The 25,872-nt window shown below is 41.0% G+C and overlaps 1 protein-coding gene across 1 annotated transcript in view; it reads right to left on the bottom strand.

Annotated features, from left to right (window-relative positions):
• Positions 1–25,872, bottom strand: part of dars1 (aspartyl-tRNA synthetase 1) — a 107,136-nt gene that overhangs the window by 16,416 nt on the left and 64,848 nt on the right. Inside the window, exons 9-10 of the mRNA XM_061918322.1 lie at positions 21,142–21,201; positions 4,755–4,866 (exon numbers count right to left, since the gene is read on the bottom strand). Of these exons, the coding sequence (XP_061774306.1) occupies positions 4,755–4,866; positions 21,142–21,201 (172 nt within the window). The remainder of the gene's footprint in view (positions 1–4,754; positions 4,867–21,141; positions 21,202–25,872) is intronic.

Genomic DNA, 25,872 nt, shown 5'->3' with positions numbered 1-25,872 from the left:
AAGACAAGCCTGGCTTACGTAACACTGATGTGAGGTTTATGCTGTCAAACTGCCGACTGTACGTGTCCTGGGTGTTGCAGAACACGGGAGGATGTGGTTTCTGCAACAAGTACACTCTGCGGCTTCAGTTGTTGCGTAAACATATGAAAATAAGCGCCAGTTTTTGAATTTTGAGGGCGCCGAGCGCAGTCACTTTCATAGGCTCGCGGAGAAATGAAGAAGTGAAAGTCTTGCACGCTTCTCTAGTCATGTGTGCGCGGGAAATGACAGTGTGGTCGGTGAAAAGTCAAGGGAATACAGGATATTTGAACATTAAACACTCTCCTTCACGGGCAGCACGGTGGGACAGGGGTTGGTGCATGTGCCTCACAATACGAAGGTCCTGAGTAGTCCTGGGTTCAATCCTGGGCTCGGGATCTTCCTGTGTGGAGTTTGCATGTTCTCCCCGTGACTGCCTGGGTTCCCCCCGGGTACTCCGGCTTCCTCCCATCTACAATGACATGCACCTGGGGATAGGCCCCTCCCACCTCCAAAGACATGCACCTGGGGTTAAGCCCCTCCCACCTCCAAAGACATTCACCTGGGGATAGGCCCCTCCCACCTCCAAAGACATGCACCTGGGGTTAAGCCCCTCCCACCTCCAAAGACATGCACCTGGGGTTAAGCCCCTCCCACCTCCAAAGACATGCACCTGGGAATAGGCCCCTCCAATCTCCAAAGACATGCACCTGGGAATAGGCCCCCCCCACCTCCAAAGACATGTACCTGGGGTTAAGCCCCTCCCACCTCCAAAGACATGCACCTGGGGTAAAGCCCCTCCCACCTCCAAAGACATGCACCTGGGGATAGGCCCCTCCCACCTCCAAAGGCATGCACCTGGGGATACGCCCCTCCCACCTCCAAAGACATGCACCTGGGGATACGCCCCTCCCACCTCCAAAGACATGCACCTGGGGATAGGCCCCTCCCACCTCCAAAAACATGCACCTGGGGATAGGCCCCTCCCACCTCCAAAGACATGCACCTGGGGATACGCCCCTCCCACCTCCAAAGACATGCACCTGGGGATAGGCCCCTCCCACCTCCAAAGACATGCACCTGGGGATAGGCCCCTCCCACTTCCAAAGATATGGTCCCTAGTGTGTGAATGTTGTCTGTCTATCTGTGTTGGCCCTGCGATGAGGTGGCAACTTGTCCGGGGTATACCCCGCCTTCCACCCGAATGCAGCTGAGATAGGCTCCACCACCCCCCGCGATCCCAAAAGGGACAAGTGGTGGATAAATGGATGGATAAATGGAACTCCCCTTCACATTTGTAACCTGTCGGGCAACCCTGGGCAATTATTTTGACTCTGGGGCCAAATTTAGAGAAAAAAAATGTGTCTGGGGGCCGGTATATCTAATTTTTAGGAACACTAATACAAAACCTCTGTTATGACCTGCTGCCCGGATCATGTTCTGTTGGGTTTTTTTTGGACTCCCTCAGTTCCTGTTTTTGTGCACCCCTGGGTTTGTTTTCTGTTTCCATGGGTGCTTATTGTTTGCACCTGTCTCTGATTGGTCTTCAGGGCGCTCACCTGTTTCACGAGCACTAATCACAGCACTATTTATTCCAGCCTTTTCCCATCAGTCAGTGTGGCTTCCTAATTTGCTTTATGCAACAGTCGACGACAGTTTCCATTCCTGCTAGCTCCCAGGCTAGCCCCGTTGGTTTTTTGCCTTCCGTGCTATGAGCACGTTTTTGTTTGTTCCCGTCTTGATTTCTTTTCCAAACTAAATCATTTCCTGCCTGCCCGCTAGGTCCGAAGTCCGCCTGCGACCTGGGAGAACGAACCCCGCATCATCATGCGACCCGGTCGTCACAACCTCACCATAATGTCTGATCGAATGCTAAAAACTTTATGACAGACCGCCTTAAAAAAATGGGATAGAATTTTTTATTTATTTTACTCAATGAAACACCTAGAATGTACATGAAAATAAAGAATGTGAGATTTACAACATTACCTACGAACGATAAAACACTGAATATTGACACAATATGAATGTCACACCCCCTTTCCATCAACATATTTTACAATTAAACAAAATGCAACAAAAATAAAGGAACCGGCAAATATGAACACGAAGGGTGAAAAAACCCACCTACAATCTGATACATTTGATATATTACTAAGCTTTAGAACTTAATAATAATAATAATAATGGGCCCTGCGATAAGGTGGCGACTTGTCCAGGGTGTACCCCGCCTTCCGCCCGATTGTAGCTGAGATAGGCGCCAGCGCCCCCCGCGATCCCGTAAGGGAGAAAGCGGTAGGAAATGGATGGATGGATGGATTACATTTGTAACACACTTTACATTTGTTAAAATCTCAAAGTGCTACAAAGTAAAAAAAAAAAATTGAAAAAATAAAAATAGAAAGTTAGAATATATAATAGAAAATTAAAATAGAAATATAAACATGAAAAACACTAGATAAAACAAACGGATAAATAGAAATAAAAACATGAAAGCACTGGATAAAACAGATAGGCATGTAGTGCATTTAAAAACAAGAAGGCAGAGAAATTAGATAAAAGCTGTGCTAAAAAGGTGGGTTTACAACGTTCTTGTAAAAATATCTCGCCAGATTGAAAAGCTCAACGGGCTTTGTTTTGCTGAGGTTTGCTGTAGGGTCATGCCGGGTGACGTAGTAAATGCAAGCACTGTGGGGTTTATGGGCGTCTAAATAGCCTGTTTACACAACTTGTGTTCTTTTCTTGAGGAAGTTCAAAAACATGACGCGAGCGACATCTAACTGCCACAATCATTCGCATGATCGCATCAGGGGGCAAAAAATTGATTTCGTAAGAGTTTTTTTCTCCTCATTTCTAGCACGAGCAAAGCCAAGGATCTGGGATTATAGTGAGCTAAGAAATGAGACGAGCAAACATCACTTTTAACGCTGTCACCCAGCATTTTCAGACTGGCACGTTTGAATCAAAGCTCGTGTTGTTTTGCTACATATGTAGCATTTAGTAAGTAGTCTGTTAGCATTGGTCAAGCTAGCTGCAGGCTACAAACCATAACGGAATTCCGGACCATAGCGCTCATCGGATTATAAGGCGCAACGCCGATGAATGGTCTTTTTTTGATCTTATTTCATATATAAGGCACCGGTTTATAGGGTGCATTGAAGGAGTCATAATATTATATATTTTTTTCGAAATTAAAAACAAATCCTTGTGGTCTACATAACATGTAATGGTGGTTCTTTGGTCAAAATGTTGCATCGATGATGTTTTACAGATCTTTCTGACAGTCGCTTTCCAATGCGCCGTTTTGTGGGCAGTCTTATTTAAGTTTTCTCCACGTCATCGAATGTGTCCCGTGAAAAACCGTCCGACCAGAACTCTCTCATAACTAAAGTTCCTTGGGTGAATAATGTAAACTCACTTATATTAGAAATGGCAACAGCTGAGGATGAATGTCCTATAACAAGGACATAGAGAAAAAGTAGAAGCTTATCGACTACGGTGTCGGTACGGACTACAAAGGCGGGCGCACGCAATTTTTCAGGATTTATGCAGAGCCCAAATACAGATCAGCAGGTACCAGAAGGTAAGAAAAGTTACTTTTGCATAATATTGTGAAACAAAACGCCAGATAATGCGTCTTACCTTGTACACACACCATAATAATACTCCTATGTTGAAGCACAGTACAATCAATCAAGCGGTGCGGCTTCATAGCTTACCAAAGTCGTACTAAAACCTTTACATAGAATTCTGAGCGCCGTGCGTGAAGTTCTACATTTTCAATGAAACGTATACAATTTTGTTGTTATTTACTTGAGTCATATTGCCATCATAGTGCAGTCCTCACATATCTCTTATGTTGGACTGCCATCTCCTGGTCACAATTATTACACCATGCACCAAATAAAATTGCTTCGAGGTGGGTAAGCAAAACCAGAAGTAGTCCGTACATTAGGCGCACTGTTGAGTTTTGGACAAAAAAAAAAAATTTAAGTGCGCCTTATAGTCCGTAAAATACAGTACTGATATTAAATTATTTGGTTTTGGTGATATAACAAATATTCATGTTTTCAAATGAATGAATAATCGTGATTTTAGGATCAATCAATTATTATTATTTTTGATACAATTGTCCACCCCGACTGCGATAAGTGGCGACTTGTCCAGGGTATACACCGCCTTCCGCCCGATTGTTGCTGAGATAGCCTCTAGCCTCCGCGACCCTGAAGGGAAAAAGCGGTAGAAAAATGGATGGATGGATGTCCAGCCTGACTCTCAATCTACGGCGGATACAGTACAGCCATGTAAACTAAAGCCAGCAGAAATATGACATAATAATCATTTTAAATTGATACTGTTAATACATACTGAATGTCCCTGCGAATGTAAACTTCAAAGAGACAGATGTGAAATTAGTACACACTGAAATTGATTCCTGTTGATTGAGGACCAAAAGTAACGATGCTGCGACTCTCCTGAGTCTTACTTTTTTTGGTGGTATTTTTCGGTTTATAAATGACAAGTTTGGCTTCTCCTCAACATGAGACGTTTCAAAATTGACAGCTCATATAGGAACTCACACCTAACTGTCAAGTGGTGACTCAGATATGTGAGTAAAAAAAAGTTTGAAACTGAACGGTGGAATGAAAAAAAAAAATAAAAAATCATGTCACAGATTTCCCATGGATGGAACTTTACTGTGTGTGTGTGTGTGTGTGTGTGTGTTTGTTTCTAACCTGATATGATTTTAGGTGTCTGAATCTCCACAAAACCCTTTTTGGTGAGGGTCTCTCTGAAGAGCTGGCACACTCCTGACTGCAGACGGAAGATGGCCTGGCTTGTGGTGGTCTTTGAGAGAGACAGGCAGATCACAATTACTGCAATTCAACAAAATGAAGCATGAGCTGCAACGTCAAAAACAGTCGTACCCGGGGATAAGACGACCAGGAGTTAAAGTAAAACAAACTGCAAACTGCGACTAATGGGGAATTATCTCGCAAAAAGCTCAAGGGACGGTTAGGAAAGAGCGTGTCAAAATGTAAGAACGCAGGGACGTAAGATACCTGACTCCAGATATTACACATACCGTATTTCCTTGAATTGCCGCCGGGTATATAGTATGCGCCTGCCTAAAATTACTGCCGGATCAAACTCCATCCATCCATCTTCTTCCGCTTATCCGAGGTCGGGTCGCGGGGGCAACAGCCGAAGCAGGGAAACCCAGACTTCCCTTTCCCCAGCCACTTCGTCTAGCTCTTCCCGGGGGATCCCGAGGCGTTCCCGGGCCAGCCGGGAGACATAGTCTTCCCAACGTGTCCTGGGTCTTCCCCGTGGCCTCCTACCGGTTGGCCGTGCCCTAGGGAGGCCTTCGGGTGGCATCGTGACCAGATGCCCGAACCACCTCATCTGGCTCCTCTCGATGTGGAGGAGCAGCGGCTTTACTTTGAGTTCCTCCCGGATGGCAGAGCTTCTCACCCTATCTCTAAGGGAGAGCCCCAAACTCATTTCGGCCGCTTGTACCCGTGATCTTATCCTTTCGGTCATGACCCAAAGCTCATGACCATAGGTGAGGGTGGGAACGTAGATCGACTGGTAAATTGAGAGCTTTGCCTTCCGGCTCAGCTCCTTCTTCACCACAACGGATTGATACAACGTCCGCATTACTGAAGACGCCGCACCGATCCGCCTGTCGATCTCACCATCCACTCTTCCCTCACTCGTGAACAAGACTCCTAGGTACTTGAACTCCTCCACTTGGGGCAGGGTCTCCTCCCCAACCTGGAGATGGCACTCCACCCTTTTCCGCATCAAACTCGTTTCGCAAAATAATTAGCGCATGCTTTGCATTACCGCCGGCTCAGGATTAACTCCGAGTCAAACTCGTTTCGCCAAATAATTAGCATATGCCTAGAATTTCCACCGGGTCAAACTCGTCACGTCACGAGTGACACTTCACCTGTCATCATTTTCAAAATGGAGGAGGCTGATTTCAATCATTTGAAATCGCAAAAAGAGAAAAAGATTAATAGCTACTCAGTAGGATTTAAGGTCCAGGCTAATGAATATGCTAAAAAGAACAGTAAGCAGCTATGTTTTATTAATATACCGTAGCTGCGTGTGTCAAATATGAGTCATTAAATGACTCCAGCCTCCTGGTGTTAGAGGGCGCTAGTGATCCGTCTTGCGACTACTTGGCTCCAGAAGAAGTGACAACAAGCAGCAAGAGTGAGCAGCGATCGTTATTTTTTCCTCTTGCTTGCAATTTTAACATGGAGGATTACATATCTAAAATAAAACCGTTTTCTAAACTGGACTTTCAATCGAAGCAGGAGGTAATAAAGGAAGATCTCCATCGAGACAGGGAGACTTTTAAAACTGAAGAAAGATAAGGAAGACTTCTATAAACAAGTTATCGATGCTTTTGTTCAGAAGGAGCTGCGCATGGACTTCATTTATAAGTAAAGGTAAGACCATTAATAATGTTTTTTTTATCAAATGTGCTTTTCATGATTGGATCCTTACATCACACTCAAATTTATAAGCGCAGGCCTAAATTTACCGCATTACTTTGGTATGCGCCGGAGTGAGACGAGGTTTTAAATTAATTGGCGCCCCGGCGGCAATTCAAGGAAATACGTTACTTGTATTAAATACGGTATTTATAGTTTTGATTACCAAATGTGGAAGTTTTTATTACCAACCAGCGGTATATTTACGGCATTTCCAATGACGTTTAGCATCGAGCTAGCACATTTTGGTAAGTGGAGCCTTCTTTTAATTATTTTGGACTGAAGGGGGGGCAAATTTAGAGAAAAAAAATGTGTCTGGATTTTTAGGAACACGGATATAAAACCTCACGATAACGTCTAAAAACGTTATGCACAGACCGCCTTAAAAATCGGAATGGAATTTTTAAATGTTTTTACTGAATGAAAATAAAGAATGTAGGATTTACAATGTTAACTATAAATGATAAAACACTGAATATTGACAACTGCGGTGAAGTGGCGACTTGACCAGGGTGTACCCCGCCTTCCGCCCAATTGTATTGTTGCTGAGATAAGCACCAGTGCCCCCCGCCACTCCAAAGGGAATAAGCGGTAGAAAAATGGATGGATGAATATTGACAACATATGAACGTCACACCCAATTTCAATCAAAATTTTATAATCAAGCAAAATGCAACAAACGGCGAAATATGAACGCAGAGGGTAAAAATAAAATAAAAAATACAATCTGATACATCTAATACATGGGTGTCAAACTCTGGCCCATTTTCTTTTGGCCCTTGAGGCAAAATCAAATTAACATTAGAGCTGGCCCGCCGGAATTATACAGCGGCGGTGTCGCTGTAAGACCGCATTCACCGCTAATACTCATACTTGCTAACCCCTTCCCCCCAAACCCCCCCTGATTTTCCAAGGAGACTCCCAAATTTCAGTGCCCCTGACGAAAATCACAAGGGGCAACCATTCTCCCAAATTTCTCCCGATTCCCACCTGGACAACAATATTGGGGACGTAGAAACAGCGTGCCGGCCTCGTCACATGATATATGTGGCTTTTAGACACAATGCAAGCTTGGTCAACAGCCATACAGGTCACACTGAGGGTGGCCGTATAAACAACTTTAAGACTGTTACAAATATGCGCCAGACTGTGAACCAACACTAAAGCAAATGGGTTATGGTAAATGGGTTATACTTGTATAGCGCTTTTCTGTCTTTTTAAGGCCCCAAAGCGCTTTGACACAATTTCCACATTTACCCATTCACACACACATTCAGACAATGATGGCGGTAGCTGCCATGCAAGGCGCTAACCAGGCCCCCATCAGGAGCAAGGTTGAAGTGTCTTACTCAAAGACACAACAGACATGACTAAGATGGTAGAAGGTGGGGATTGAACCAGGAACCCTCAGGTTGCTGGCACGACCACTGTCCCAACTGCGCCACGCTGTCCCAGAAGGCGTACAATCTTTCGTCAGAGCGTGGTGGAAATGTACGAGAAGTACAGTCCAGACGTTTCTCCTCAATTGAGCTAAATTGAATTATATCTCGGTTTAATTCCTTGTTCCTTGTCTTGTTTAATAGATGTCATCGGTGTTTGAACCTGACAGCTTATAATTATAATGAATGCCTAAATAGCACCCCTACTTTGTGGGAATGTACATATTGGTCTAATCAAAAGAAGACGGTTCTAGAAGTATATCCCAACGCCTACTAAATGTCTTTTTTTGTGGAATTTGGGGATGGAAGAATGACAAAGGAGAATGACAAGCAAATTTTGGGAGAACATCCGCACTGTAACACAACATAAACACAACAGGACAAATACATAGACCCCCTTGCAGCACTACCTCTTCCTGGATGCTACAATACAAAAATGTATTATTAACCTGTGGGAAAAGTTTATTTTGATATTTACCCGAGAAGGCTGCAAATAGAAAAGAGGCATTCAATTTCTATTTAATTAGGGCCCGCATGGTCCTTTGGCAATGGCCAAAGGACCTATTGTTTTTCGTGCGTTCTATTATTCTTTATTTATTATTATTCCGACGCCTCTTTGAACTGTAATTTGACCCCCTGAACATGCTTCAAAACTCACCAAATTTTACACACATCAGAACTGGCGAAAATTGACATCTAATAAAAAAACAAACCCCAAAAATCAAAAATGCGCTCTAGCGCCCCCTAGGAAAAAAAAAGAAACAGACTGCTTGTAACTTCCATTAGGAATGTTGTAGAGACATGAAAAAAAAACCTCTATGTAGGTCTGACTTAGACCTACATTTCCCAATTTAAACTTCTATAGCAAAGATCAACAGGAAGTTGGGAAAAACCCCTTCAAAGCAAAATTTTCGCAAAAAATGCAATTTTTGCCTCATTGAGCTGTAATTTGACCCCCTTAAAATGCTTCAAAAATCACCAAACTTGACACACACATCAGGACTGGCAAAAATTGCGATATAATGCAAAAAACAAACCCCAAAACTCAATAAAACACAGAAAAAACTGCTCCTAGGAAGAAAACTAAGACAAAACTGCTTGTAACTTCCCGTAGGAATGCCGGAAAGACATGAAACAAAAACCTCCATGTAGGTCTCACTTAGACCTACATTTTAATGATCAACATCCTTCAGCAAAAATCAACAGGAAGTTGATTTTTTGCTGCTATTACTGCTCCGGTTTAGATTTTACGCGCCATCAAAAAAACCTGCGCAAATTTTCCTAAAAAATGTAATTTTTGCCTCTTTGAGCCGTAATTTTACCCCCACTATGGACTGGACTCTCACTATTATGTTAGATCCACTATGGACTGGACTCTCACTATTATGTTAGATCCACTATGGACTGGACTCTCACTATTATGTCGGATCCACTAGGGACTGGACTCTCACTATTATGTTAGGTCCACTATGGACTGGACTTTCACAATATTATGTTAGACCCACTATGGACTGGACTCTCACTATTATGTTAGATCCACTATGGACTGGACTCTCACTATTATGTTAGATCCACTATGGACTGGACTCTCACTATTAAGTTAGATCCACTATGGACTAGACTCTCACTATTATGTTAGATCCACTATGGACTGGACTTTCACAATATTATGTTAGACCCACTCGACGTCCATTGCTTTTGGTCTCCCCTAGAGGGGGTGGGGGGGGTTGCCCACATACACGGTCCTCTCCAAGGTTTCTCATAGTCATTCACATCGACGTCCCACTGGGGTGAGTTTTTCCTTGCCATTATGCGGGCTCTGTACCACAGATGTCGTTGTGGCGTGTGCAGCCCTTTGAGACACTTGTGATTTAGGGCTATATAAATAAACATTGATTGATTGATCGATTTGTCTTCTATCTTATATTTTGCAGGTCTTTATTTTAGTGTATAAATTAAAAAGATGGAAAATCAAGACAATTTGCCCAACAGTGAACAATAAATCTGGTATTACAACCTTGTCAAAAGGCGAAATAAAGTAAAATAAAAAAAAACGTGTGTCATTATTGGTCAATTATCAAATTATTTGTCCCTATTCAACCCGGTCTTGGTAATATTTTCTAAAGATACGCCTTTAATCAATCAGGTGCCTAACCAATAAACTTGAACTGAACTTCTCTGACTCACAAAGATAGTGTTGGGCTATCAGTTGAATGTGGGGAAACAATTGAGGTCTGTAGTTGGGAACCACAGAAGATGACTCCCTATCTGAAGTACATGTGAAGTGCGTGAGTGTCTGCGTACTTTGGAGGATGCTTGCCTAACTGCCATCTTTTCTGAGTCGGCCCTTGCTCATAGAGGAATATAGATCTGCATCAGCAGACAGTCAAGTCTGTAATCTGGCAACATTTTTACCACAGGCGAGTTTCGAGTTTGATAAACGCTTTTCTAGACAGGTAACGCCTTGCCTTCTTTTAATATGACTTACCTGGTCAGTATTTTCAACAGATCAACTGGAATCTGTGTTGGAGACTGTTGTATTATTGCAATGATCAGGACACAGTTGGACTATAAGCAAAAAACCGGATTGAACTTTGTGGTAAACCAAACTTAATAGCTGCACATTTTCAGCTGTAAAACGGTTTTCATGCATATTTCTACGTAATGAAGCTAGCCTCGTTAGCATGTTAGCATTATAAACTTATAACGACGATGACTTCTGTTTTGTTTGATCAGCCGTTTTACTGCCTTGTCACAGACACTGTTTGGAAACAGTTAAGGTATGTTAATTAACATTTACAAAATGTTTCTGTGGAAATAACTAACTTCACATCGCATATATCTGCGGCTTGTAGTCCGGTGCGGCTAATATACGGAAACATATATTTTTGTTCTGAAATTAAGTGGGTGTAGTAGGCCTGGGCGATATATCAAAATAGCGTATTTTTCAGACTAAGTCACAGTTTTTTTCATGGTTTGGCCAGGGCTTGTACTCAGGAGCGACTTATGTGTGAAATTATTAACACATTACCGTAAAATATCAAAATATTATTTAGCTTACTCACGTAAGAGACTACACGTATAAGATTTCATGGGATTTAGCGATTAGGAGGGACAGATTGTTTGGTAAACGTTGGACTATAAGCAAAAAAACGGATTAAACTTTGTGGTAAACCAAACTTAATAGCTGCACATTTTCAGCTGAAAGACTGTTTTCATGCATATTTTTACGTGCTATCCTAATGTAATGAAGCTAGCCTCGTTAGCATGTTAGCATTATAAACTTATAACGGTATTCTTTTTGTATGGTTTCAGTTTCACAAATTCCTTAATAAACCGTGGAATTTTTGCGTCGGTTTAGCTGATTGGAGAGCCAGCTTCCGCAGCTAATGGGTCAGTGACGACGACTTCTGTTTTGTTTGATCAGCCGTTTTACTGCCTTGTCACAGACACTGTTTGGAAACATTTAAGGTATGTTAATTAACATTTACAAAATATTTCTGTGGAAATAACTAATTTCACATCGCATATATCTGCGGCTTATAGTCTAGTGCAGATAATATATGGAAAAAATATATTTTTGTTCTGAAATTAAGTGGGTGTAGTAGGCCTGGGCGATATCGATATACCGTATTTTTCGGACTATAAGACGCAGTTTTTTTCACGGTTTGGCCAGGGGTGCGACTTATACTCAGGAGCGACTTATGTGTCAAATTATTGACACATTACCGTAAAATATCAAAATATTATTTAGCTCACTCACGTAAGAGACTACACGTATAAGATTTCATGGGATTTAGCGATTAGGAGTGACAGATTGTTTGGTAAACGTTGAACTATAAGCAAAAAACCGGATTAAACTTTGTGGTAAACCAAACTTAATAGCTGCACATTTTCAGCTGAAAGACTGTTTTCATGCATATTTCTACGTGCTATCCTAATGTAATGAAGCTAGCCTCGTTAGAGTGTTAGCATTATAAACTTATAACGGCATTCTTTTTGTATGGTTTCAGTTTCACAAATTCCTTAATAAACCGTGGAATTTTTGCCTCGGTTTAGCTGATTGGAGAGCCAGCTTCCGCAGCTAATGGGTCAGTGACGTTGACTTCTGTTTTGTTTGATCAGCCGTTTTACTGCCTTGTCATAGACACTGTTTGGAAACAGTTAAGGTATGTAAATTAACTTTTACAAAATATTTCTGTGGAAATAACTAATTTCACATCGCATATATCTGCGGCTTGTAGTCCGGTGCGGCTAATATACGGAAACATATATTTTTGTTCTGAAATTAAGTGGGTGTAGTAGGCCTGGGTGATATATCAAAATAGCGTATTTTTCAGACTAAGTCGCAGTTTTTTTCATGGTTTGGCCAGGGGTGCGACTTATACTCAGGAGCGACTTATGTGTGAAATTATTAACACATTACCGTAAAATATCAAAATATTATTTAGCTCACTCACGTAAGAGACTACACGTATAAGATTTCATGGGATTTAGCGATTAGGAGGGACAGATTGTTTGGTAAACGTTGAACTATAAGCAAAAAACCGGATTGAACTTTGTGGTAAACCAAACTTAATAGCTGCACATTTTCAGCTGAAAGACTGTTTTCATGCATATTTTTACGTGCTATCCTAATGTAATGAAGCTAGCCTCGTTAGCATGTTAGCATTATAAACTTATAACGGTATTCTTTTTGTATGGTTTCAGTTTCACAAATTCCTTAATAAACCGTGGAATTTTTGCGTCGGTTTAGCTGATTGGAGAGCCAGCTTCCGCAGCTAATGGGTCAGTGACGACGACTTCTGTTTTGTTTGATCAGCCGTTTTACTGCCTTGTCACAGACACTGTTTGGAAACATTTAAGGTATGTAAATTAACATTTACAAAATATTTATGTGGAAATAACTAATTTCACATCGCATATATCTGCGGCTTGTAGTCCGGTGCGGCTAATATACGGAAACATATATTTTTGTTCTGAAATTAAGTGGGTGTAGTAGGCCTGGGCGATATATCAAAATAGCGTATTTTTCAGACTAAGTCGCAGTTTTTTTCATGGTTTGGCCAGGGGTGCGACTTATACTCAGGAGCGACTTATGTGTGAAATTATTAACACATTACCGTAAAATATCAAAATATTATTTAGCTCACTCACGTAAGAGACTACACGTATAAGATTTCATGGGATTTAGCGATTAGGAGGGACATATTGTTTGGTAAACGTTGGACTATAAGCAAAAAACCCGATTGAACTTTGTGGTAAACCAAACTTAATAGCTGCACATTTTCAGCTGAAAGACTGTTTTCATGCATATTTTTACGTGCTATCCTAATGTAATGAAGCTAGCCTCGTTAGAGTGTTAGCATTATAAACTTATAACGGCATTCTTTTTGTATGGTTTCGGTTTCACAAATTCCTTAATAAACCGTGTAATTTTTGCGTCGGTTTAGCTGATTGGAGAGCCAGCTTCTGCAGCTAATGGGTCAGTGACGACGATTTCTGTTTTGTTTGATCAGCCGTTTTACTGCCTTGTCACAGACACTGTTTGGAAACAGTTAAGGTATGTAAATTAACATTTACAAAATATTTCTGTGGAAATAACTAATTTCACATCGCATATATCTGCGGCTTGTAGTCCGGTGCGGCTAATATACGGAAACATATATTTTTGTTCTGAAATTAAGTGGGTGTAGTAAGCCTGGGCGATATATCAAAATAGCGTATTTTTCAGACTAAGTCGCAGTTTTTTTCATGGTTTGGCCAGGGGTGCGACTTATACTCAGGAGCGACTTATGTGTGAAATTATTAACACATTACCGTAAAATATCAAAATATTATTTAGCTCACTCACGTAAGAGACTACACGTATAAGATTTCATGGGATTTAGCGATTAGGAGGGACAGATTGTTTGGTAAACGTTGGACTATAAGCAAAAAAACGGATTAAACTTTGTGGTAAACCAAACTTAATAGCTGCACATTTTCAGCTGAAAGACTGTTTTCATGCATATTTTTACGTGCTATCCTAATGTAATGAAGTTAGCCTCGTTAGAGTGTTAGCATTATAAACTTATAACGGCATTCTTTGTGTATGGTTTCAGTTTCACAAATTCCTTAATAAACCGTGGAATTTTTGCTTCGGTTTAGCTGATTGGAGAGCCAGCTTCTACAGCTAATAGGTCAGTGACGACGACTTCTGTTTTGTTTGATCAGCCGTTTTACTGCCTTGTCATAGACACTGTTTGGAAACAGTTAAGGTATGTAAATTAACATTTACAAAATATTTCTGTGGAAATAACTAATTTCACATCGCATATATCTGCGACTTGTAGTCCGGTGCGGCTAATATACGGAAACATATATTTTTGTTCTGAAATTAAGTGGGTGTAGTAGGCCTGGGCGATATATCAAAATAGCGTATTTTTCAGACTAAGTCGCAGTTTTTTTTCATGGTTTGGCCAGGGGTGCGACTTATACTCAGGAGCGACTTGTGTGTGAAATTATTAACACATTACCGTAAAATATCAAAATATTATTTAGCTCACTCACGTAAGAGACTACACGTATAAGATTTCATCGGATTTAGCGATTAGGAGTGACAGATTGTTTGGTAAACGTTGGACTATAAGCAAAAAAACGGATTGAACTTTGTGGTAAACCAAACTTAATAGCTGCACATTTTCAGCTGAAAGACTGTTTTCATGCATATTTTTACGTGCTATCCTAATGTAATGAAGCTAGCCTCGTTAGAGTGTTAGCATTATAAACTTATAACGGCATTCTTTTTGTATGGTTTCGGTTTCACAAATTCCTTAATAAACCGTGTAATTTTTGCGTCGGTTTAGCTGATTGGAGAGCCAGCTTCTGCAGCTAATGGGTCAGTGACGACGATTTCTGTTTTGTTTGATCAGCCGTTTTACTGCCTTGTCACAGACACTGTTTGGAAACAGTTAAGGTATGTAAATTAACATTTACAAAATATTTCTGTGGAAATAACTAATTTCACATCGCATATATCTGCGGCTTGTAGTCCGGTGCGGCTAATATACGGAAACATATATTTTTGTTCTGAAATTAAGTGGGTGTAGTAAGCCTGGGCGATATATCAAAATAGCGTATTTTTCAGACTAAGTCGCAGTTTTTTTCATGGTTTGGCCAGGGGTGCGACTTATACTCAGGAGCGACTTATGTGTGAAATTATTAACACATTACCGTAAAATATCAAAATATTATTTAGCTCACTCACGTAAGAGACTACACGTATAAGATTTCATGGGATTTAGCGATTAGGAGGGACAGATTGTTTGGTAAACGTTGGACTATAAGCAAAAAAACGGATTAAACTTTGTGGTAAACCAAACTTAATAGCTGCACATTTTCAGCTGAAAGACTGTTTTCATGCATATTTTTACGTGCTATCCTAATGTAATGAAGTTAGCCTCGTTAGAGTGTTAGCATTATAAACTTATAACGGCATTCTTTGTGTATGGTTTCAGTTTCACAAATTCCTTAATAAACCGTGGAATTTTTGCTTCGGTTTAGCTGATTGGAGAGCCAGCTTCTACAGCTAATAGGTCAGTGACGACGACTTCTGTTTTGTTTGATCAGCCGTTTTACTGCCTTGTCATAGACACTGTTTGGAAACAGTTAAGGTATGTAAATTAACATTTACAAAATATTTCTGTGGAAATAACTAATTTCACATCGCATATATCTGCGACTTGTAGTCCGGTGCGGCTAATATACGGAAACATATATTTTTGTTCTGAAATTAAGTGGGTGTAGTAGGCCTGGGCGATATATCAAAATAGCGTATTTTTCAGACTAAGTCGCAGTTTTTTTTCATGGTTTGGCCAGGGGTGCGACTTATACTCAGGAGCGACTTGTGTGTGAAATTATTAACACATTACCGTAAAATATCAAAATATTATTTAGCTCACTCACGTAAGAGACTACACGTATAAGATTTCATCGGATTTAGCGATTAGGAGTGACAGATTGTTTGGTAAACGTTGGACTATAAGCAAAAAAACGGATTGAACTTTGTGGTAAACCAAACTTAATAGCTGCACATTTTCAGCTGAAAGACTGTTTTCATGCATATTTTTACGTGCTATCTTAATGTAATGAAGCTAGCCTCGTTAGCATGTTAGCATTATAAACTTATAACGGTATTCTTTTTGTATGGTTTCAGTTTCACAAATTCCTTAATAAACCGTGGAATTTTTGCGTCGGTTTAGCTGATTGGAGAGCCAGCTTCCGCAGCTAATGGGACGACGACTTCTGTTTTGTTTGATCAGCCGTTTTACTGCCTTGTCACAGACACGGTTTGGAAACATTTAAGGTATGTTAATTAACATTTACAAAATATTTCTGTGGAAATAACTAATTTCACATCGCATATATCTGCGGCTTGTAGTCCGGTGCGGCTAATATACGGAAACATATATTTTTGTTCTGAAATTAAGTGGGTGTAACTTATATGCCGGTGTGCTCTATAGTCTGGAAAATACGGTAGTTCCAGCTCCAATAATAATATAGAGTCTCTTTAATTCCCATTGTTTGACATGTTATTCTTTTTACAAATGCTAAGAGGTTATTCTTGTCCTAAAGATGGGAACAGTTACATAACACTGTATGAGTTACAGTTTTGATTACCAATTGTGGAAGGTTTTAGTGCTAATCAGCAGCATATATATGGCATTTCCAATGACATTTAGCATCGAGCTAGCACATTTTGGGAAGTGGAGCTTTCTTTTAAACGCTTTGTTGGCATTAACTGCAACATTTTTCCTAAAGGCAGTCCACTACGAATACACCCGTTTTCCCACAATGTTCTTAAGCAAACAGATGCAAATTTTCAGCTGAAAGACTCCTTATCTGCGTAGAATCAAAAAGCTAAAGTAACGCTTGGACAAACGTGCACAGATTTGTTTACTCTACAAGAGAACTACGGCTCAGTCTAACTAATTTGCACAATCTAAATTAAATCAAATAACCTTTTTTTTCTCTCCGGGCATTCTAAAACAAAGCACATTGTGTTTAAGAATGGTAGCGACGACATCACTTGCAGGGTTTTATGGTCCCCTTTCCCAGTGTCTGCCAGCATAGGAACCATTTTATAGCTTGACAGGGCTCAAAGTGCAGAATGTTAGAGGAACAGGTGTTGTTGTGAGATGCAGTACTTGGGGGGGCGGGGGGTGCTGAGGTGTTAGCGCTTTCCTTTGCTGTAAGTATACGTGTGTGTGGGAGGAAACATTTTGCATTTTGCTCACCTAAGGACAACATCCCTCCCACATAGATTTATAGCAGAAGTGATTTATATTGCAGTGATAGAAACTTGTCTGGCTTCATTTTTTTAAAGCAAAAAGAGTGTCAAATCCTATTTGCTGCAACATGTCTTGTTAAACGGAGGAATAAAGCTCACAAATAAAAAATGGGGGGGGACACTTCAAATTTCCATTGACATTTTTATACTGCCGCCAGGGGAGAGACTATCCTAACATCAGGTATCAGCACATATAATTCAATGCTTTTTAATTAATTTTAATTAGCTTACAACTGTCTCTATACACACACCTGCAAATGCTTGATAATGATAATCTTGATTAGAGATGTCCGATAATATCGGGCTGTGAGCGCCAATAAACCTTAAAGGGACTGCCTTTGCGTGCCGGTACACACACACACACACACACACACACACACACACACACACACACACGAGTGAATGAAAATGCATACTTGGTCAACAGCCATACAGGTCACACCGAGGGTGGCCGTATAAACAACTTTAACAATGTTAAAAATATGCGCCACCCTGTGAACCCACACCAAACAAGAATGACAAACACATTTCGGGAGAACATCCGCACTGTAACACAACATAAACACAACAGAACAAATACCCAGAACGCCTTGCAGCACCAACTCTGCCGGGATGCTACAATATACATCCCCCGCTACTCCCTAACCCTGCCCACCTCAACCTCCTCACGCTCTCTAAGGGAAAGCATGTCCAGAATTCCAAGGTGCTGTTTTGAGGAAAGTTAAAAAAAAATAATGCACTTTGTGACTTCAATAATAAATATGGCAGTGCCATGTATGCATTTTTTTTCCCCATAACTTCCATCGATCCATCCACTTTCTACCGCTTGTCCCTTTTGGGGTTGCTGGAGCCTATCTCAGCTGCATTCGGGCGGTAGGCGGGGTAAACCCTGGACAAGTTGCCACCTCATCACAGGGCCAACACAGATAGACAGACAACATTCATACTCACATTCACACACTAGGGACCATTTAGTTGATTTATTTTTGAAAAACCTTGTTACATTGTTTAATGCATCCAGCGAGGTATCACAACAAAATTAGGCATAATGTGTTAATTCCACGACTGCATATATCGGTATCGGTTGATATCGGAATCGGTAATTAAGAGTTGGACAATATTGGAATATCTGAAATTGGCAAAAAAAAGCCATTATCGGACATCTCTTATCTTGATTAGTTAAAAAGTTCACATTAATTGTTATTACCTGTTGAATTAGAATTGGCTCACAAAACTGAGAATTTAAATATTCATGTTTCTATTGTGGTAGCAGCAGCTGCCAGTCGAGGTGGCGGCAAGGAACTTTGGCGCCGTTAACTGCTGCCGGCCTACAATTGCCGACTTGTACTTAGCTAATAGCATGTGGGATTTCACTGCATGACATTTTTCTAATGCCTCTCACTGAATTTAATGCTTTTTAATGCCATTTAAGGCCTTCGTTTTTTGCAAAATCCATTTAATGACTTTTTAATGACCCGCAGAAACCCTGATCATGCATAATGGCCAGTTGCAGTATTTGGAAAGTATAATGTATATAAAAATTTATATATTACTGTTTTATGTTACTAGTATATTTATATTTTACTGGTTTTGTTTTAATGCACTTTTCTAATGTCACTTCAATTGAAAGCCCAGTCCTACTGTAGATAATTATTATATAACAAAAGGATACAAAACTCTGTATAGACGTGTGTAAGCATTGGACAATAATCATTTTTGATAACCTGAAATTTTACCTAATAACTATCTGGTGAATTAGAGTTTGCTCACAATATTGTTTAATCTGATAAGTTTTTAGTACCGGTATTTTTTTGGTACCGGTTCCTAATGAGAACCGTGAAGATTCTGGACTAACGATCGATAGTTTATGTTCCAGCTGACCAAAGTTTTTATGCCAAGCTGTCAAACTTGGTTTAGCTGACGCTGCTACACATTCAAATCAGCTGTGAATAATGACAAATAAGGAAGCAACACCACACAAAAGTTTGTGACGGACGATATTTCCTCGGCAAAAGTTCCTCAAAGTCACGCACACTGTGTCAGTCTGAAGTGAACGCACTTTAATCCCGACATTGAGTTAATATAATAATCTACAAACCCCGTTTCCATATGAGTTGGGAAATTGTGTTAGATGTAAATATAAACAGAATACAATGATTTGCAAATCCTTTTCAACCCATATTCAGTTGAATATGCTACAAAGACAAGATATTTGATGTTCAAACTCAAACTTTATTTTTTTTTTTCAAATAATAATTAACTTAGAATTTCATGGCTGCAACACGAGCCAAAGTAGTTGGGAAAGGGCATGTTCACCACTGTGTTACATCACCTTTTCTTTTAACAACACTCAATAAACGTTTGGGAATTGAAGAAACTAATTGTTGAAGCTTTGAAAGTGGAATTCTTTCCATTTCTTGTTTTATGTAGAGCTTCAGTCGTTCAACAGTTCGGGATCTCCGCTGTCGTATTTTACGCTTCATAATGTGCCACACATTTTTGATGGGAGACAGGTGTGGACTGCAGGCGGGCCAGGAAAGTACCCACACTCTTTTCTTACGAACCCAGATGCTGGCTTTTGACTTTTGCGTGGATAACAGTCTGAATGGTTCGCTTCCCCTTTGGTCCAGATGACATGATGTTGAATATTTCCAAAAACTATTTTAAATGTGGACTCGTCAGACCACAGAACACTTTTCCACTTTGGATCAGTCCATCTTAGATCATCTCGGGCCCAGAGAAGCCGGCGGCGTTTCTGGATGTTGTTGATAAATGGCTTTCGCTTTACATAGTAGAGCTTTAACTTGCACTTACAGATGTAGCAACAAACTGTATTTATTGACAGTGGTTTTCTGAAGTGTTCCTGAGCTCATGTGGTGATATCCTTTAGAGATTGATGTCGGTTTTTGATACAGTGCCGTCCGAGGGATCCAAGGTCACGGTCATTAAATGTTGGTTTCCGGCAATGCCGCTTACGTGGAGTGATTTCTCCAGATTCTCTGAACCTTTTGATGATATTATGGACCGTAAATGTTGAAATCCCTAATTTTCTTGCAATTGCACTTTGAGAAACGTTGTTCTTAAACTGTTTGACTATTTGCTCACGCAGTTGTGGACAAAGGGGTGTACCTCGCCCCATCCTTTCTTGTGAAAGACTGAGCATTTTTTGGGAAGCTGTTTTTATACCCAATCATGGCACTCACCTGTTCCCAATTAGCCTGCACACCTGAGGGATGTTCCAAATAAGTGTTTGATGAGCATTCCTCAACTTTATCAGTATTTATTGCCACCTTTCCCAACTTCTTTGTCACGTGTTGCTGGCATCAAATTCTAAAGTTAATGATTATTTTCACAAAAAAAAATTGTATTAGTTTGAACATCAAATATGTTGTCTTTGTAGCATATTCAGCTGAATATGGGTTGAAAATGATTTGCCAATCATTGTATTCTGTTTATATTTACATCTAACACAATTTCCCAACTCTTATGGAAACGGGGTTTGTACTTCAATGCCTTTTCACCTCGAACAGTAATGCTTTTTAGTGCCATTTAGGCCTTAATTTTTGCAAGATCTATTCAATGACTTTTTAATGACCCGCATAAACCCTGATCATGCAGAGCAGTTGCAGTACTTGGAAAGCAGTAACGTATAAATATGTGGTATGCAAATATTTGTTACGGCGAAACTCATCGTGGACGTTGACAGAGACTAGATATTGGCGCCGAAGATAAACAAAATCTCTCACTGAGCCAAATGTCATCGCTTTAAGGCACTGAAACCTAAAGTTCTTGGGCGAAGCTACACATCTTTCTTCATAGTGGATGTCCCTTGACCACGACTTACCCTGAGATCAATCACTCGGTTGTCCAGTTTGGTGTCCTGGTTGACCGTAGCTCTGCCCTCCTGTGGGAAGACAGAAAAGATGGAAGATGTGAATTGTATTTGAAGTGAATTGTATTTATATAGCACTTTTTCTCTAGTGACTCAAAGCGCTTAACATAGTGAAACCCAATATCTAATTTTTACATTTAAACCAGTGTGGGTGGCACTGGGAGCAGGTGGGTAAAGTGTCTTGCCCAAGGACACAACGGCAGTGACAAGGATGGCAGAAGCGGGGATTGAACCTGCAACCCTCAAGTTGCTGGCACGGCCGCTCTATTAACCGAGCTATACCCGGACACAGAAAGGATTGACAGATTGATGGCTCTTTCTCGATTCTTGGGCGAGATTTGTTCCTTTTTAAAGAAATCTGTGTGTCCAAGGCTTGAAGAAATGCACGACATTAAAACCAGCTAACAGACTCAATTCATGAAAGCAAAGAAAATAATAGTAGTCGCTTTGATCCACATAGCAGCGTAGTACAAAACCCAAAACCAGTGAAGTCGGCACATTGTGTAATTCGTAAATAAAAACAGAATACAATGGTTTGCTAATCCTTTTCAATTTACATTCAAATGAATAGACTGCAAGGACAAGATATTTAATATTCAAACTGAGAAACGTAATTTTGTTATGCAAATAATCATTAACTTGGAATTTAATGGCAGCAACACATTGCAAAAAAGGCATGTTTACCACTGTGTTACATGGCCTTTCCTTTTAACAACACTAATACACCCCCACACCATCACAGATGCTGGCTTTTGAACTTTGCGCCTATAACAATCCGGATGGTTCTTTTCCTCTTCGTTCCGGTAAACACGACGTCCACAGTTTCCAAAATAATCTGAAATGTGGACTCGTCAGACCACGGAACACTTTTCCACTTTGCATCAGTCCATTTTAGATGAGCTCGGGCCCATTTCTGGGTGTTGTTGATACATGCCTTTCGCCTTGCATAAAAGTGTTTTAACCTGCACTTACAGATATAGCGACAAAATGTAGTTACTGACAGTGGTTTTCTGCAGTGTTCCTGAGCCCATGTGGTGATATCCTTTACACACTCATATCGCTTTTTGATGCAATACCGTCTGAGTAATCGAAGGTGACAGGCTTAGCCGCTTACATGCTGTGATTTCTCCAGATTCTCTGAACTTTTTGATGGGGAAATCCCTAAATTATTCGCAATAGCTCGTTGAGAAATGCTGTTCTTAAATTGTTCGACAATTTGCTCACAAAGTGGTGACCCTCGCCCCATCCTTGTTTGTGAATTCATTTCATAGAAGCTGCTTTTATACCCAATCATGGCAGCCACCTGTTCTTAACTCGTCTGTTCACCCGGGGAGTGTTTGATGAGCATTCCTCAACTTTCTCAGTCTTTTTTGCCACTGGTGCCAGCTTTTTTGAAACATGTTGCAGGCATCAAATTCCAAATGAGCAAATATTTGCAAAAAATAAAGTTTTCCAGTTGTCTTTGCATTCTATTCAGTTGAATTTAGGTTCAAAAAGGATTTGCAAATCATTGTATTCTGTTTTTATTTACCATTTATTAGGGGTGTAACGGTATGTGTATTTGTATTGAACCATTTCGGTACGGGGGTTTCGGTTCGGAGGCCTACCGAACGAGTTCCACATGGACATATTAAGTAGCGCACCGCACGTTGTGTAAACAATGCCCACCGAGGCACCATGAATTGATTTACGTGGACCCCGACTTAAACAAGTTGAAAATCTTATTGGGGTGTTACCATTTAGTGGTCAATTGTACGGAATATGTACTGTACTGTGCAATCTACTAATAAAAGTTTCAATCAATCAAAAAAACAACAACACACAGCATGCTAGCAGCGACCGAGCTACGATAGACTGACCAGGCCTCCTCTTTTCACCAGATATGTCCTCCTTTGCGGGGCTGTCCGGGTGGAGTTTCTTAAATGCCTCAAATGTCCGGAATTTTAAGTTAGGGTTGCGTGTATTTTTAATATATGTTCAGTGTACAGAAGGAGTTAAAAACAAAACAAAAAATTTTGTGCGCAGCAACATTCGTGAGGGAGGGGCAGAGACAGAGAGAGAACGAGAGTTATGAAAAACTCCCATGCGTCGCCAGGCTTATCAGATTTTATTTTTTATCATCTAAAGCAGGGGTGTCAAAAGTGTGCCCAGGAGGCCATTTGCGGCCCACAGCTAATGTTATAAAAGCCTACTGAAATGCGATGTTCTTACTTAAACGGGGATAGCAGGTCCATTCTATGTGTCATACTTGATCGTTTCTCGATATTGCCATATTTTTGCTGAAAGGATTTAGTAGAGAACATCGACGATAAAGTTCGCAACTTTTGGTGCTGATAAAAAAAGCCTTGTCTTTATCGGAAGTAGCAGACGATGTGCGCGTGACGTCACGGGTTGTGAAGCTCCTCATATCTGAACATTGTTTAAAATCATGGCCACCAGCAGCGAGAGTGATTCGGACCGAAAAAGCGACGATTTCACCATTAATTTGAGCGAGCATGAAAGATTTGTGGATGAGGAAAGTGAGAGTGAAGGACTAGAGAAAAAAAAAGGACAAGAGGGCAGGATTCAGATAGGGAAGATGCTGTGGTCGGCGCCATGGCAGCCGTGGGGGTGGCAGGACCACTCGGCCAGGCCCAACCGCAACAAGGGATAGAGCCATACCGCTTTGAACCTGACGCTGACGGCCAGGAGGACGAGCGCTGCTGATGTGAATGTGAATTATATTTTTTATATAGCGCTTTTCTCAAGTGACTCAAAGCGCTTTACATAGTGACACCCAATATCCAAGATACATTTAAACCAGTGTGGGTGGCACTGGGAGCAGGTGGGTAAAGTGCCTTGCCCAAGGACACAATGGCAGTAACTAGGATGGCAGGAGCGGGAATCGAACCTGCAACTCTCAAGTTGCAGGCACGGCCACTCTACGCTATGCCGCCCCAATTGATGCTGATATTGATGCTGGAGTAGCACACGACATAGATCGCCTTCAGAATACAGAATGGTCAAATATTTATTATTAATACAAATAATGTACTTTGTGTGGTCCAATCCAACCGTGTTCGCTTGACCGCTCTGTTCCATAGTAAAGCTTGACTGTCATATTTCGGGAATGTAAACAATGAAACACCGGCTGTGTTTGTGTTGCTAAAGCCAGCCGCAATGCACCGCTTCCCACCTACAGCTTTCTTCTTTGATGTCTCCATTATTCATTGAACAAATTGCAAAAGATTAACCAACACAGATGTCCAGAATACTGTGGAATTATGCGATGAAAACAGACGACTTATAGCTGGGAACGGTGCTGGAACAAAATGTCCTCTACAATCCGTGACGTCACGCGCACGCGTCATCATACTGAGACGTTTTCAGCAGGATATTTCGGCGCAAAATTTAAAATTGCAATTAAGTAAACTACAAAGGCCGTATTGGCATGTGTTGCAATATTAAGATGTCATCATTGATATATAAACTATCAGACCGCGTGGTCGCTAGTAGTGGCTTTCAGTAGGAGTTTAAAGGCCCACGGCACATTCTAGAAATACTATTAAAATAAACAAAAACATAAACAAAAGGCTTCACGGTGGAAAAGGGGTTAGTGCGTCTGCCTCACAATACGAAGGTCCTGCAGTCCTGGGTTCAAATCCAGGCTCGGTATCTTTCTGTGTGGAGTTTGCATGTTCTCCCCGTGAATGCGTGGGTTCCCTCCGGGTACTCCGGCTTCCTCCCACCTCCAAAGACATGCACCTGGGGATAGGCTCCTCCCACCTCCAAAGACATGCACCTGGGGATAGGCTCCTACCACCTCCAAAGACACGCACCTGGGGATAGGTTGATTGGCAACACTAAATTGGCCGTAGTGTGTGAATGTGAGTGTGAATGTTGTCTGTCTATCTGCGTTGGCCCTGCGATGAGGTGGCGACTCGTCCAGGGTGTACCCCGCCTTCCGCCCGATTGTAGCTGAGATAGGCGCCAGCGCCCCCCGCGACCCCAAAAGGGAATAAGCGGTAGGAAATGGATGGATAAACAAAAGTGAAATAAAAAAAGCTTAAAGGCTAAATGTAATTTAGAAAAAGTTGCAACGTTGACTAATAAAACAAAGCTGTTTTTTTTTTTTCATTTCAAACTGTCATTGTTCAAAACATAAGAGTTGGAACCGCTTTGGACTGGACTCTCGCGACTGTGTTGGATCCATTGTGGATTGAACTTGGACATGGACTCTCGCGACTGTGTTGGATCCATTGTGGATTGAACTTTCACAGTATCATGTTAGACCCGCTCGACATCCATTGCTTTCCTCCTCTCTAAGGTTCTCATAATCATTATTGTCACAGACGTCCCACTGGATCATTATTATCACCGATGTCCCACTGGGTGTGAGTTTTCCTTGCCCTTATGTGGGCCTACCGAGGATGTCGTGGTGGTTTGTGCAGCCCTTTGAGACACTAGTGATTTAGGGCTATATAAGTAAACATTGATTGATTGATTGATTGAATCAAAATCAATGTTATTATGAATGATTGACCTATCCAAGTTTCCGATTACTTCACATCACCAGGAAAGATATTTTTGGTGGATAATTTTGCAAATTTGGTAAATAAATAACCAAAAATGTATATTTGGGACGGCGTGGCGTAGTGGGAGAGTGGCCGTGCGCAACCCGAGGGTCCCTGGTTCAAATCCCAC

This window comes from Nerophis ophidion, linkage group LG13 (assembly GCF_033978795.1).
Source record: "Nerophis ophidion isolate RoL-2023_Sa linkage group LG13, RoL_Noph_v1.0, whole genome shotgun sequence".
NCBI classification, from domain to species: Eukaryota; Metazoa; Chordata; class Actinopteri; order Syngnathiformes; family Syngnathidae; genus Nerophis; species Nerophis ophidion.
Note: the sequence above shows the minus strand (reverse complement) of the source record. Positions and strands in the feature narration are given on the sequence as shown.